Genomic DNA, 13592 nt, shown 5'->3' with positions numbered 1-13592 from the left:
TGGCAGCCACAGAGCTGAGAGGAAAGAGTGTAAGCTTTGGAGCCAAACAGCCTTTGGCTCCAGCACTCTCTTGCTCTCTAACCCTGGGCAGACGGCATCGTCTCTCTGAACCACAGCTTCCCCAGTGGGAAAACGGGGCTTGCACTATCTTCCCAGGGTTGCTGAGAAGAGGGATGCACTTTATCAAGTTCCAAGCACACAGAAAGCTCTCTGTAAGCTGGCTGGAGGATTAAACCATTGAAGGGGACTGACTTATCGCTGCTCATAAGAAATGGGGAAGACACAGCCGGGTGATGGTGTGCGGACTCCCCCGCGGGTGAGCTGCGGCCCCAGAGCCTCCTTCCGACTCTGAGAAAGGAAAACACATGGGAGGGCAGGCTCCCATGGCCCTGGGAATTCTGCACCCAGAGCTGCAGAAACGGTTTGGAAATGCTTCCTGCTGGAGAGCCTGGGCACGCTGAACCTTAATCTCAGCAGGACAATGAAAATCAAATGTGAAGTCCTTCGGTCTTCCGGAAACTCGGAAGTTAGCCCCCATGTTCTGAGCAGCCCCAGAGCTGGAACTCTGCAAAGCAGAGCCGTCTGGGGGCTGTGCCCGAGGGGGCTGAGCTCACCCCATCATTAGCCAAGGGAGAGCTCCTGCACAGCCCCATCAGAGTCCATGAAGAGCCGAGCAGGGACCATGGCCAGGCTGGATGGTGACGAGGCAGAGGCATGGGGAGAGGGCCTGAGAAGTGGACGATCATCCTCGCTGTAACACTCACCAATCAACTGCCAGGCCCTGACCCACATGGGCCTACAGACAAGGCCCCTCTCATTCACCGGCTCTCACCCCTCGACCCCTTCCATTCATTCTGCTATCATCCTGCCTGGGCTCCAAATGGAATTAAGAACAGAGGAAGCTGAAAAGCGTCAAGTCACCTGTTCCCACCCAGGCTGTGCTGCACCCACCACAAACCAGTGTGTGGCTAGCTCCTCACAGGGCTCAGTGGACACTGGAGGCCTCCACGCCCTCCTGCCCACTGCTCTCACCCACGGGTCCTGGGCCCTGGGTTCTGGCATTAGGCTCAGTCCTGGCAGCCTCCAACACTGTTATTTCTTGCTCCTCCTGAATTAAAACCTCCTTTGGGGGCCAGGGATGGTGTCTTCCTCCTCTCACTGTCCATGTCACACCTGCCCATGCCCAGCACAAACATCATGGCTCAGTAAGCACCGGTTAAACAGAGCCAGGGGAAGGGGCCCGATTAGCAAGACCACTCTTGACATGCAAAGGCTGCTGGGGCAGGATCCTCTGCCCCCACAAACAAGCCTCCTCCTCCTCCATCATCCCAGAGGATGGAGGCAGTGACCCCCAGGAAAATCCTTAGGGGTTAGAGCCCACCCACACAAAATATGGGGCTCGTTAGAATTTCGGCAAAAGCCAGGGATGAGCTGGGGATTGGGGAGTGGCTTAGGCTACAGAACTGCATTTCTTAGCCTTGGAGATATGCCTCGATTTCCCTGGTGGGCTCAGCACTGGTTACCTCCCAACCATTGGAGGAAAACTGAGCTTCAGGGAGAAGAGGGGCCTGGCATCATGGCTCCAGATGCCAACAAAAGTACTATCTGCAGCAGGTTAAAGATGTGTGCAGCCCACACAAGAAAAAGTGTGTCATTAACTTGTGTTCCAAAACAAGGGCACTGACCTCTTTACAAGCTTACCTTGGGACAGGGCGGGAACAGGTTCCCTGAAGCACAAAACCGACCCCACTCCCATCCCTCAGACATATCCTTTCCAAGACACATTCTGATTAGAAAGGAAAAAAAGTGGCCGGGTGCGGTGGCTCAAGCCTGTAATCCCAGCACTTTGGGAGGCCGAGGCAGGCGGATCACAAGGTCAGGAGATCGAGACCATCCTGGCTAACCCGGTGAAACCCCGTCTCTACTAAAAAATACAAAAAACTAGCCGGGCGAGGTAGCGGGCGCCTGTAGTCCCAGCTACTCGGGAGGCTGAGGCAGGAGAATGGCATGAACCCGGGAGGCGGAGCTTGCAGTGAGCTGAGATCTGGCCAGTGCACTCCAGTTTGGGTGACAGAGTGAGACTCTGTCCCAAAAAAAAAAAAAAAAAAAAGAAAAAAGAAAATCAAGAAAGGCCAGTAAGGCAGGTACGGTGACCCAGGACAAGAGTACCTATGAGGTCCCTAGAGGAGTTAAATCTGTATGGAATCTGTCAAAGACAGGAAGTAGAAGGATGGGTGCCAAAGGCTGGGGGAGGGAGGACGGGGAGTTAGTATTTAACAGTTTGGCAATATGAAAAGTTCTGGAGATGGAACTTTTCTGGTGATGACTGTACAATAATGTGACTGTGTTTAATACCACTGGACCGTACACTAAGAAATGGTTAAAATGGGACAGGTGCGGTGGCTCACGCCTGTAATCCCAGCTACAATTAGCCAGGTTTGGTGGGGTGCGCTTGCAATCCCAGCTACTCAGGAGGCTGAGAGACAGGAGAATCACTGGAACCTGGGAGGTAAAGGTTACAGTGAGCAGGGATTATGCCACTGCACTCCAGCCTGGGCGACAGAGTGAGACTGTCTCAAAAAAAAAAAAAAAAAGGAAATGGTTAAAATGGCACATCCTATGTGACGCATATTTTACCACAATAAAAAGTACATTTCTTAAGCAAAATAGTTTAGTGTTGTTGGTCATCTTGTAACATCCTGCATTATGAAAGCAATCAGAGGTTTTGTCCATTGACTTACTTGCCTTCTTCAATCAATGTTGTTTTCATGCAGTAATCCGAACAGTGTCAAGTGAATTAATTTAATAGATTGTATTTCAGAATGTTCTGTACAGCAGTTCGACCATGTATGCAATGGTTTACATGGCAAGCCATGAAACTTCAAATGAGACTTAAAATGTTCAGTAAAAAACAGATTGCAACTTTGCAACCAAAATAAACACGACTTAACAACTTTACAAGAACAACAACAAAAGGCCAGGCATGGTGGCTCAGGCCTATGATCCCAGCACTTTGGAAGGCGGAGGTGGGAGGACGGCTTGAGCCCAGGAGTTCAAGGTTGCAGTGGGCCATGATTGCACCACTGCACTCCAGCCTGGGGGACAGGGGGAGATCCCGCAAAACAAACAAAAAACCTAAAAACAAAAGAACACTCTGAGGATCTTAGCTACCCGGTGTGTCCTGTGAGGGTGGGGAGATGAGGGTGGGGAAGGGCCTGAGGTCCAGCCCCACCCTGGCTGTGCCTCCAGCATCCCTGCAGGCACTTCCAGTTGCTCATTTACCTGGGGATCGGGTCACCTGTGGATATCCTGAGCTTCACTGCCCCATCACACAGGCTGGGGACCATCTGAGACCCACGGAGGCACCTCCCACCTCACTCTCCTACCCACCTGCTCATCAAGTGCTACCCCATGTGGTGCCTTCTCAGTGCCTGCCCAGGACCCTCAGCCAGGCTGGGGCGGGGGCAAAAAGGGGACTGGGGCTAAAAGATCCCCCACGCCAACTCCACGCCTCACAGGTACCAAGAGTTCTGCAGGGGTCGACAGCATCCAACCAACTGCCTAATCAGTCAGACCCCCCACCTTCAGAAGGGTGTAAAGTCAAGGCCATTTGTACACAAACCCTAGGGCACCCAAGCAGCCCTGGAACACTGTGAGTCAGGAGGGTAATGTTGGCCGAACAAAGCCACGCCTGCTTCTTCTATCCCTGACCACCGACAGCTGTGAGCAGCTGCGATCCAAACATTACCTCTGACCAGTCCCACACTGGACACCCACCCAAGCCAAACAGGCACTCGCTGGAAACTCCACGCTGGGCTGTGGGGGCTCAAGAGAGAAGCAGGGCCTCAGGGAACCTGGAATCTTCTCTCCCAGACCATTTCCTGTTGTTTCTGAGGAGTTTCCATCAACCAGTCTCAATCTGACCCTGCATCTGACCCCGTGAGTTAGATCCAAAGCATAATATTAGATAGAAACCAAGAGCAAACTCTCTCAAAATCTTGTTAACCTTCAACTTGAATGTTCCCAGGGAAGGCAACACTGCAGGTTAAAACTGCTCAGTCTTGAATCTGGCTCCCTCCCTTACTAAGACTCAGGGCGCCTCATTTCCTTCATCTGTAAAAATGGGGGAAGAAGCCGGGAGCGCTGGCTCACGCGTGTAATCCCAGCGCTTTGGGAGGCCGAGTGGACAGTCATCACTTGAAGCCAGAAGTTCGAGACCAGCCTGGCCAACAGAGTGAAACGCTGTCTCCACTAAAAATACAAAAATTACCTGAGCATGGTGGCGGGCGCCTGAAATCCCAGCACTTTGGGAGGCCGAGACGGGCGGATCACGATGTCAGGAGATCGAGACCATCCTGGCTAACACGGTGAAACCCCGTCTCTACTAAAAAAAAACAAAAATCTAGCCGGGCGAGGTGGCGGGCGCCTGTAGTCCCAGCTACTCGGGAGGCTGAGGCAGGAGAATGGTGGGAACCCGGGAGGCGGAGCTTGCAGTGAGCTGAGATCTGGCCACTGCACTCCAGCCCCGGCGATAGAGCGGGACTCCGTCTCAAAAAAAAAAAAAAAGCCAGGCACGGTGGCTCATGCCTATAATCCCAGCAGCTACTCGTGAGGCTGAGGCAGGAGAATCACTTGAACCCGGGAGGCAGAGGTTGCAGTGAGCTGCAAACTCCAGATCCAGAGGAGGCAGGAGGATCACCTGAGGTTGGGAGTTTGAGACCAGCCTGACCAACATGGAGAAACCCTGTCTCTACTAAAAATACAAAATGAGCCAGGCGTGGTGACGTATGCCTGTAATCCCAGCTACTCGGGAGGCTGAGGTTGCAGTGAGCTGAGATCGTGCCATTGCACTCCAGCCTGGACAACAAGAGCAAAAGTCTGTCTCAAAAAAAAAAGCATGGGGGAAGACTGATGAGATAATCCAGGAAAAGGGCTTACATCAGCGCACTGACCACAAGAAAAAACAGAAGCTTCACAATTTAACAAAGGGAAAAGCTATTGCGCCAGGATTGGGAGAACATTCTTTTCCAAAGGAACCACACACTCCTCCAGGCTGACACAGTGCCCGATGGCCACCATGCCACCACGTCCACCACCTCTCTTCAGGTGAGAGACACGCCTGCCAGAGTAACTGGATGGAGATGGCTCAGTTCACAGGCCTCAGATACCGTTTGTTGCCTGGGACAGCTGCTAAAACTACATTTTTTTCAGGTGAGTTAAGCGTCCATAAAGATTATGGTATAGATCAGTGGCATGCCCCAGGTTCCAAGGCATGCAGAGAAACACAGGTCACATGGCCTGCAGGGACCATGCCCTGGACGCCTGGGAAGGATATGGCCACGTGCTCTTTCTAAGAATACAGATGCGCGGAGAGATTCTGTACCACTCCTTGGGTGTAAGCTTCCAGAACATCAGCCTGCTAGCTGTAAACATCGCAGAAGCTTTGGGCAATGTCTGATCCCATTCCCGGCAGCCCGTGAGCCACTAGGATCTTAATACCCAGGTTGCTGACCATGCAGACTGTCACAGAGGGGAGACTGGGGACTGGGAACCCGGAGGCCTGGAATCTGCTTCTGATCTCACGGTTGAGAGTTTTCCCACCTGGAGCAAGTCCGGGCCTCAGTTTTTTCATTGACAAACTGAATGGAGTTTGGGAATATGAAAAGTTCTGGATATGGAGGGTGAATGGAGGAATGCAGGATTTGGCCTGCAGTTAAGAGCAGGCTTCCCAAATCCCACCCCGTGTACAGACATTGCTCTGACACAATTTCCACTGGGTTGCAACAAAATAGGGTGAAATCAAAGCAGGACCCAGGGACCTCTACAAAGCCTGCCAGATTCCATCTACAATTTTATTGTGAGACTGCGTCCTTCCAAAATCCAGGGCGTCAAAATGTTCCCTACCTCTATGAAGTGGTGACGATACGAGATGGTGGTTGATTAGGTGTCTATTTTTTTATTTTAATATCCTCATCGGGCAAACGAGGATATTTTAAAAGTTGCAAAGCTCCGTGAATAGCTGGGGATGAAGAAAGGGCGTGTAATGAGAAGCCAGCCTCAATTTCCTTGATTTCCTCTGCTCAAGCTCAAACACTCAGAGGCAACTGAGGGCGTCAGGAGTTTTGAAAAGTGAATGGGAGCTTGAGGCTTTGTTCCCTGTGCCTCCTGGACTCACCACCCAAAAGGATCATGCCCCCGCCCCATCTGCCCCATAGTGTTGTCTAAAGCTACAGCAAAGAGTTGGAGTGGCCTCCGTAGTGTCCAGAACCAAGGCACCGAAAAGCCTGAAATGCAACGAGATGTCAACCACAGAGACTCTGATAGAAAGTTCCAACCAAACAGGACTGGGCGACTACTCCCAACCCCCACCTGCGCCCTGCCCCTCCAAGCCTGGCCAGCCAGCAGGGATCCAGCCAGATTGGCCTATGTCCCTGCATCCCTTATAGGTCCAGGATGAGGACAGACTTGTGTTCCCTCTTCAAGACCACCTGGCCTCTGAAGGAGGAAGCAGGACAAACTGGAGCCTGCTCTTAGGGCTCCTGGCCCCATACCCAACACAAGACCTGCCTGCGTCCATTGCTGAGCCTGTTCCCAGCATCTGTCACAGAGATGACAGGGGTCTTGGGTGGTGAACCAGCCGGGAGAAGGCAGCAAGAGAGGAGGAGCAGAAGGCACCTCTCTGGGAAAGTGAGAACCATTCTCCCCACAGCTCCCTCCAGGCAGCTCTGGCCCAGGCAGCAACTTCCCACATCAGCCCAGTGCACAGAGGGGCATCCTCATCCTTCTGCAACATCCCACCCTGCTCCAAGGGCCTCCTGGGCTTCCAGGATGCATCTCCCCTGGTGTTCCTCTCGCCGCTCTGGCCACCTGTCATGCATCCTATGCACCTGGCATTTGGAACCTGGAGCGTCACAGGCTGGAGGGTCTCAGGACACTTGCTCTCCTCAGGCCAGCTTGTTCATGCCACACCAGCTCAAAGGTCCCTTCCTCCAGGAAGTCCTCCCTAACTACCGCCAATGCACACACATATGCACATACACACGCATGTACATGGGATATATATGTTTTCTTTCTTACATGGTCTCTTTGTACCCTGAGCTTCCCAGCACTTGGCACAAATAATTAACTCTGTACTTAGTGCCATGAGGCTGAGCCAGACAGTCTCATTCTGCATCCTGCCCCCACGCCTGCCCTCAGCAGTCATTCAATAAACGTCTGTGAAAGAATGAATGCACAAATGAGCTCACGTGATCCTAGCTATTCTATGAAAGGGGGCAAAGAGAGAATCACCGAGTTGCCCGAGGCCGTGCGGCCTCTGCAAAGGCAGGCTTCAGATCCAGCTCTGACTCGAAAGCTCACACACACCCCACCATCACACTCCAAAGGAAACAGGCTTCCCCCTGAACTAGACTTAAAGATTCAAGTCTTCTAAAGGTGCGTGAGGCTGGCCGGGCGCGGTGGCTCACGCCTGTGAACTAGACTTAAAGATTCAAGTCTTCTAAAGGTGCGTGAGGCTGGCCGGGCATGATGACTCACGCCTGTAATCCCAGCACTTTGGGAGGCCGAGGTGGGCAGATCACGAGGTCAGGACCACCCTGGCCAACATACTGAAACCCTGTCTCTACTAAAAATACAAAAAATTAGCCGGGCATGATGGCGGGCGCCTGTAATCCCAGCTACTCAGGAGGCTGAGGCAGGAGGATTGCTTGAACCTGGGAGGCGGAGGTTGCAGTGAGCCGAGATCGCGCCCATGACAGTGCGAGATTCCATCTCAGAAAAAAAAAAAAAAAAAAAGATACATGAGGCTGTCCAGTGTGCTGGTGAGGGGTATGGCATCAGGGCCAAGCTGCCCAAGCTCGAATCCTGGTGCTGCCACTTAGCAGCCGTGCGCTCACGGCCTTGCTACCTGGACTCTCTGGGCCTCCATGTCCCCCCATTGATGAGGGGGACAATGACAGCACCTCCTTTGCAGGGCTAGGGTGAGGGTATAGCTAAGTAACACAGGTGAACTGGGGCAGGGGTGGGGCATGAAGGTGCAAGTCCCTGTGCTGTGGGGAGACCACGCTGGGTGTACAGGCGTTGGGTTTCCATCCTCAACCCACCACATGCATCAGTGACTCTCAGGAATGGCACTGTGCGGGTCCACGGAGGAGTTCTAGGCCGAAACAAGAAGCCAGGCTTCATACCTAGGTAGCAAAACTCACAGGACCTTTTCACTCAGTGGGTGATGGGATCCAAAAGGAAAAATAGGGCCAGGCGCGGTGGCTCACGCCTGTAATCCCAACACTTTGGGAAGCCAAGGCGGGTGGATCACTTGAGGTCAGGAGTTCGAGACCAGTCTGGCCAACATGGTGAAACTCCATCTCTACTAAAAATACAAAAATTAGCCAGGTGTGGTGGCGCATGCCTGTAGTCCCAGCTACTCAGGAGGCTGAGGCAGGAGAATGGTTTGAATCCAGGAGGTGGAGGTTGCGGTGAGCCGAGATCACACCACTGCCCTCCAGCCTGGCCAGCACAGTGAGACCTCATCTCAAAAATAATAATAAAAAAATAAAAACAGGTTCAAAACAACACTGGATCACCTATTTCGTAGGGCTGCTGAGAAGATGACATTCATCACTAAATATAAAGCATTTCACCTATAATAATGACCCAGAGGACCTTCACATCTCACAGTGAAGGCAACAGAGGCAGAGAATTCGCGGGTGTCATCGAGATCTCTCCAGGCACTTTCAGAATTGGGACCAACACACAGCTTCCTAACCCCCTTCTAATGTTGGCTCCGCACAGTGTAGTAACCCGCAAATAACCTGTAAGCAGCTAGGGCGACGGGCGCCCCACTCCCTCCCACCCCAGCCTCTAGTTAGGACCACTGTGGGGTTAAAGAAGGTGGGGCACAGCCCAGCTTTAGGCCCAGCCCCAGCCCCGCTCCTCGCTGGGTGACTTGGGTGACTTGCGGCAGATGACTTAGCCAGCCCTGAGCTCCCCTCCAGCCTGAGGGGGTCTCCGATCCCAGGGAAGTCGACACAATGGTTCCCCCTTCCCACCCTGTTTAGTTATGGGGCCACATGTGAGATCATTACAAGGGAACTGGAACCATATGGGGCCTACAAAAGGATTCATTCATCAAATTGTTATGATTTGCTATTCTGCAAAAGGAAAATCTTGTTGTATAAAATATGCTGGCAAAATAACTACATGCCTTCTTAGAACTGTTCTAATAAACTTCACCTGAAAAGCGGCCCTGCCCAGGTGCCCAGTGCTCAGAGCCCAGCCTTAAAGTGTCACCAGGTCGGGGAAGCTGCTGGAGAAGTCGCTAGATAGCACAGTCTCCCCCAGTGGTGAGGAGGGGGTGGAACTGGAAGGAGCTGGAAGGAACTGGTGAAACTGGAAGGAACTGGAAGGGGGTAGAAGGAGGGGGTTTCCCTGTAAGTCTCATGTTTTCTGTTCCTTCCAGGTCTTTGGCCCTGCCATTTCCCCTGCCAGGAACACCCTTTCCCCCATCCTCCCAGCCCTACCCACAGACTTAGCCACTGCCTTTTCCTCCTCAGGTTCCCAGTTTGTGTGCTGCTTCCTCCAGGAAGTCTTCCCTGACTCTGCCAGTAGGGCTCAGTTCATTTTTCTGGATCTCCTAGGGAATGTGAGTTGCATGGGTTGGCGGGGGGGGGGGGGGGGAACCAGGTATCTCTCCTTTCCTGCCACATCCACAAGACAGAGCAGTGTCTGGCACTGAGCTGTCCCTTTGTGAATGAATGACTGAACGGCTAAGAACACCACCTTTCCCGACACGGTTTTGGCACTGACAGCTCCCTCCTTCCTATGGGGCCTTCTTCTCAGCGCCTGGCTGGGAAATTTAGCAGTAGTAGAACATTCAGAGGCATCTTGGGGAGAATGATTCTGGGGTGTTGGCAGAATCGTGCTCTTCCCGTGCTCCCCTCACATCTAGCCCCATCTCCTCCAAGGAGCTTCCAGGGAGCCCCCAAGGGCTGCGAAAGCACCTGGTGCCAACATTTCCTAGGGAAGGGGACAACAGGAATAATAGCTAACATTAATAATAGAGCTGCTGGCCAGCATGGTGGCTCATGCCAGTAATCCCAGCACTTTGGGAGGCCAAGGCAGGTGGATCACCAGAGGTCAGGAGTTCGAGACCAGCCTGGCCAACATGGTGAAACCCCATCTCTACCAAAAATACAAAAATTAGCTAGGCATGGTGGCAGGCGCCTGTAATCCCAGTTGCTGGGGAGGCTGAGGCAGGAGAATTGCTTGAACCCGGGAGGCAGAGGCTGCAGTGAGTCGAGATCATGCCATTGTACTCCAGCCTGGATGACAAGAGCGAAACTCCGTCTCAAAAATAAAATAAAATAATAGTAATATAGCTGCCATGTTAGACACCATCCTAGGTTCTCTCTCTTAATCCTCAAGGTAACCTAAGAAGTAGGTTTTTGTTCTCTTCATTTTACAAATGAGAAAACCACCAAAGCATATCGTGGCTTTTTCTCATGCAAACTGATGTCTAGTCTCACAAGGCCTGTGGAGCCTCCAGCACCAGATCATGAGTCAGCCGCGTGCCCCTCCTCCTGCCCCACACACCTGCAGGGGTGGCAAATGCAGCCCTGAGTTGGGGTCCCTCAGCAGGGCCAGGAGCGGGGTCCAGGAGCAGGGTGTGAGCCAGAGCTGTGGGTGTGGCAGGAGAGGCCCCAGAGCTGACCCCCAGGGCACAGAGTCTCATCTTCACGCATTGGGGGCCCTGGACCCCACCTCCTGACTGGGAAATTTCCAGGAGTGGCAGCACAGACCACATGTTTTCAAGCCAAGTCCTCCCTGGTCTTTGTTCTCCCTCCCAACTTTCTTTTAATCAGTCGGAAATGCTGCCCAGCCATAGCCAGAGGCCAAGAAAGCTTTGGAGAAAACAAAATTGTCTTTTCCTAACACCTCCTCCTCTCCTCTCCCTCCCACCCAGCTCTCAGTAAAGCCCAACGGGATGGACAGACACAGGACAGACAGGCGGCTCCTCTCGGCCCTTTGGCAAGAAAGATCAGCGCCCTTCTCCATTTGAGTGGCCGTCACCAAAGGAGTTTCTGCAGATCAGCTAACAGGCTCACACCGTCTGCGGCCCCACAGCTCTCGGAGAGCCGGGGCGGTGCCACTTGTGGCCTTACATACAAGGCTCCGGGGGCCTCACGGCTGCAGACAGGGGCCAGGCAGTCTTCAAAAGCCCCTTCCCAAACCGTACCAAATTAAACCTGCTGAAACTCAAAGAGACTTCTTCCCAAAAGAAACAAAAGACCCACAGGACATCCAGCTGTTTTTATCGAACTGTGCAATTAGGAGGCTTTTTGAAACCCTTCCACTTACAAACTTCTCTGTGGAAAGGATCAGCGGCGCAGTGAGCCACTCCGGCCCTTAAGTCCTGGGGTGTTCATTCAGTCACACACGCACAGCGAGAAATTGTTCGCAAACCGTAGACAGAAAAGAACAGTGAGAGGGAATGCAGAGACTCCCGGGCCGGGGAGAGTTTTACCACGCCTTCTCTCAGGCCCTCAGCTTCCTCATCTATACAATCAGGGGTCTCTGAGCCGCCTTCCTTTTCTAACAGGAGTCTCGGATGTCCCACCCACCCACCACACAGGGCCCCTCTGGCTTTTCCCTCCAGCTGGCAGCCACCCGGCCGCCTGCTGCTTGCTGGAATGCCCTCTTCCCACGCTCCCCTTGCATCAAGCTCCATCTCTTCTAAGGAGCCTCCAGGGAGACTCCAGGGGCTGAGAAGGCTCCTGGTGCCAACACTGAGCTCTGCGCCTCCCCACACCATCTCCAACCCCAGGAGGTGCCCAGGCCGTGCCCAGCACCGCCTGAACAATCAGAGCTCCACGGGGCTCTGCTGCAGCGAGCCAGTCCAGAAAGCTCTGTAGAGCTCAGCTCCCCGCCTCCCCTCCCCCTCCAGCCCCTTTCAACCCCCTTCCTGGAATACCCCGGTGAGCATTAGTAGGGACAAGTGACCTTTTGACTAACAAAGGCGGTCACCAGAGGTTAAAAGGAACTCAACTAAACCAGGGATTAAGACTGGGGATTCCGAGGGTGGTCCGGGGCACCTTCCTGGACCTGGGCCCCCGGAGAAACAAAGACGCCAGGAGTGCCGGGCCTCGCTAGTGGCTCTGAGAAGCCATGGGTCAGCAGAGAGGTCACAGGTCATGGCTCTGCCACCCAGCAGCTGCTCTGATCACAGCACCTCGTGGTGGTCCCCCCAGGGACCAGGCCTTGAGGGTTATCAGGGAGAAAAGCGCAGGCTGGGTGGGCACTGTCCCGGAACTGTCAGTCCCAGGGTTGGGGCCTAAGGTCTGGGCCATCGATCAGATCTGCTATTGGAAACTCCATCCCCCTTGCCACTGGTGGAAGTGACCTGTCCTCAGTCCCCGCTGAGCACCGAGCCCGGCAGAACCACTGCCTTGGGTCCTCTGTCCCAGAAGGGAGGCAGCGAGGAGGTGGCATCCCCTCGATCCTCCCAGCTATGGCCCCCAAAACCTCCAGGCTGCTCCCCGGCTTTCTCGTGTCTTCCTCTCCAGCCCCTATCCCAGGACTGCCAGTGTCTCCTGGGGAAATGACTGCTTCCCGAACCCAACAGGCTCAATTTTCACATCCGCAAGCTGGGTACAACAGCCCCCACCTGGGGGTGGAGGCGGGAAGCGGTGAGGAAAGGTACCCGAGGGCGCTTCCAGCGTCAAGTGCAAGGCGCCCTGGGCTCGGTAACCCCCAGCCAGCGGCCCCCAGCCCAGCCAGCGCCCCTGAATCCCCAGGGCCCGGGGTGGGGCCCCTGGAGCCGGCTGGATTTGCCAGGATTGGGGTAGGAGCGTGTGTTTGAGAGGTGGGGGAATCCGGTTTTGAAACAAGTCCCCAGGCCGGGGAGGAGATGAGGACCGGAGCTGGCCGTGGGGGAGGGGAGGTTGTCGCCGGGGCCTCGGCGGTGACTGTCCGGGGGCGCCACGCAGGGGAGCGCACGGACTCCGAGTCCCCGTGGTTCCGAAACTCGCAGGGAGCGCGAGGCCGAGGGGGTGGGGACCCTAAGTGGGGTCGGCGGACCCGGGACGCCCCTACCTCCGGCCGCCAGCAGCGCGAGGCCGCCGAGCAGCAGCAGCGGAAGCGGGACCCGGCGCGACGGCGCGGCGCGCTCCATGGGCGGCGGGCGGCGGGCGGCGGGCGACGGCGGACAAAGGCGCGGGCGCGGTCCTGGGGCAGCGGCGCGGGCTCCACGCTCCGGCCGAGCCTCCGCAGCCAACGCTGGGCCAGGGCCGCGCCGTTCAATTATCCCGCCCGGGAGGAGGGCGCGGCGGAGGCGGGGCCGCGGGTCGGCTGGTCCTCCCTCCCCGGCGCCCCCTGCCGCGGCCCTCTGGGACCCTCCCTCCCCGCACCCCGGCTGCGAGGGGCGCGCGCCCACGACTGGGGGCGAGGGCCTGGACCCCAGACTTCCCCGCAGGGGGCACAGAGGGGACGCTTTCGGGCCGGATGCCCCCAGCCCTATCCCCCAACTCTCCGTGAAACCCGATCCCCTCCTCCCCCCACCCCCTCTCGAGGGGCGGGCTCAGGATCAAAGGTTAGCC

At 55.0% G+C, this 13592-nt stretch overlaps 1 protein-coding gene across 4 annotated transcripts in view; it reads right to left on the bottom strand.

Annotated features, from left to right (window-relative positions):
* Window positions 1–13321, bottom strand: part of FBLN1 (fibulin 1) — a 98620-nt gene extending 85299 nt beyond the window's left edge. For all 4 annotated transcript variants that reach the window (XM_030914535.1, XM_030914537.1, XM_030914536.1 and 1 more), the window contains exon 1: window positions 13090–13321. In XM_030914535.1, coding sequence (XP_030770395.1) covers window positions 13090–13168 — 79 coding nt within the window. In that variant the 5' untranslated portion in view covers window positions 13169–13321. The remainder of the gene's footprint in view (window positions 1–13089) is intronic.
* Window positions 13322–13592: the final 271 nt, after the last annotated feature.

Source organism: Rhinopithecus roxellana, chromosome 13 (assembly GCF_007565055.1).
Source record: "Rhinopithecus roxellana isolate Shanxi Qingling chromosome 13, ASM756505v1, whole genome shotgun sequence".
Lineage (NCBI taxonomy): Eukaryota > Metazoa > Chordata > Mammalia > Primates > Cercopithecidae > Rhinopithecus > Rhinopithecus roxellana.
The sequence above is the reverse complement of the archived record's forward strand: the minus strand, read 5'-3'. Positions and strand labels throughout refer to the sequence as shown.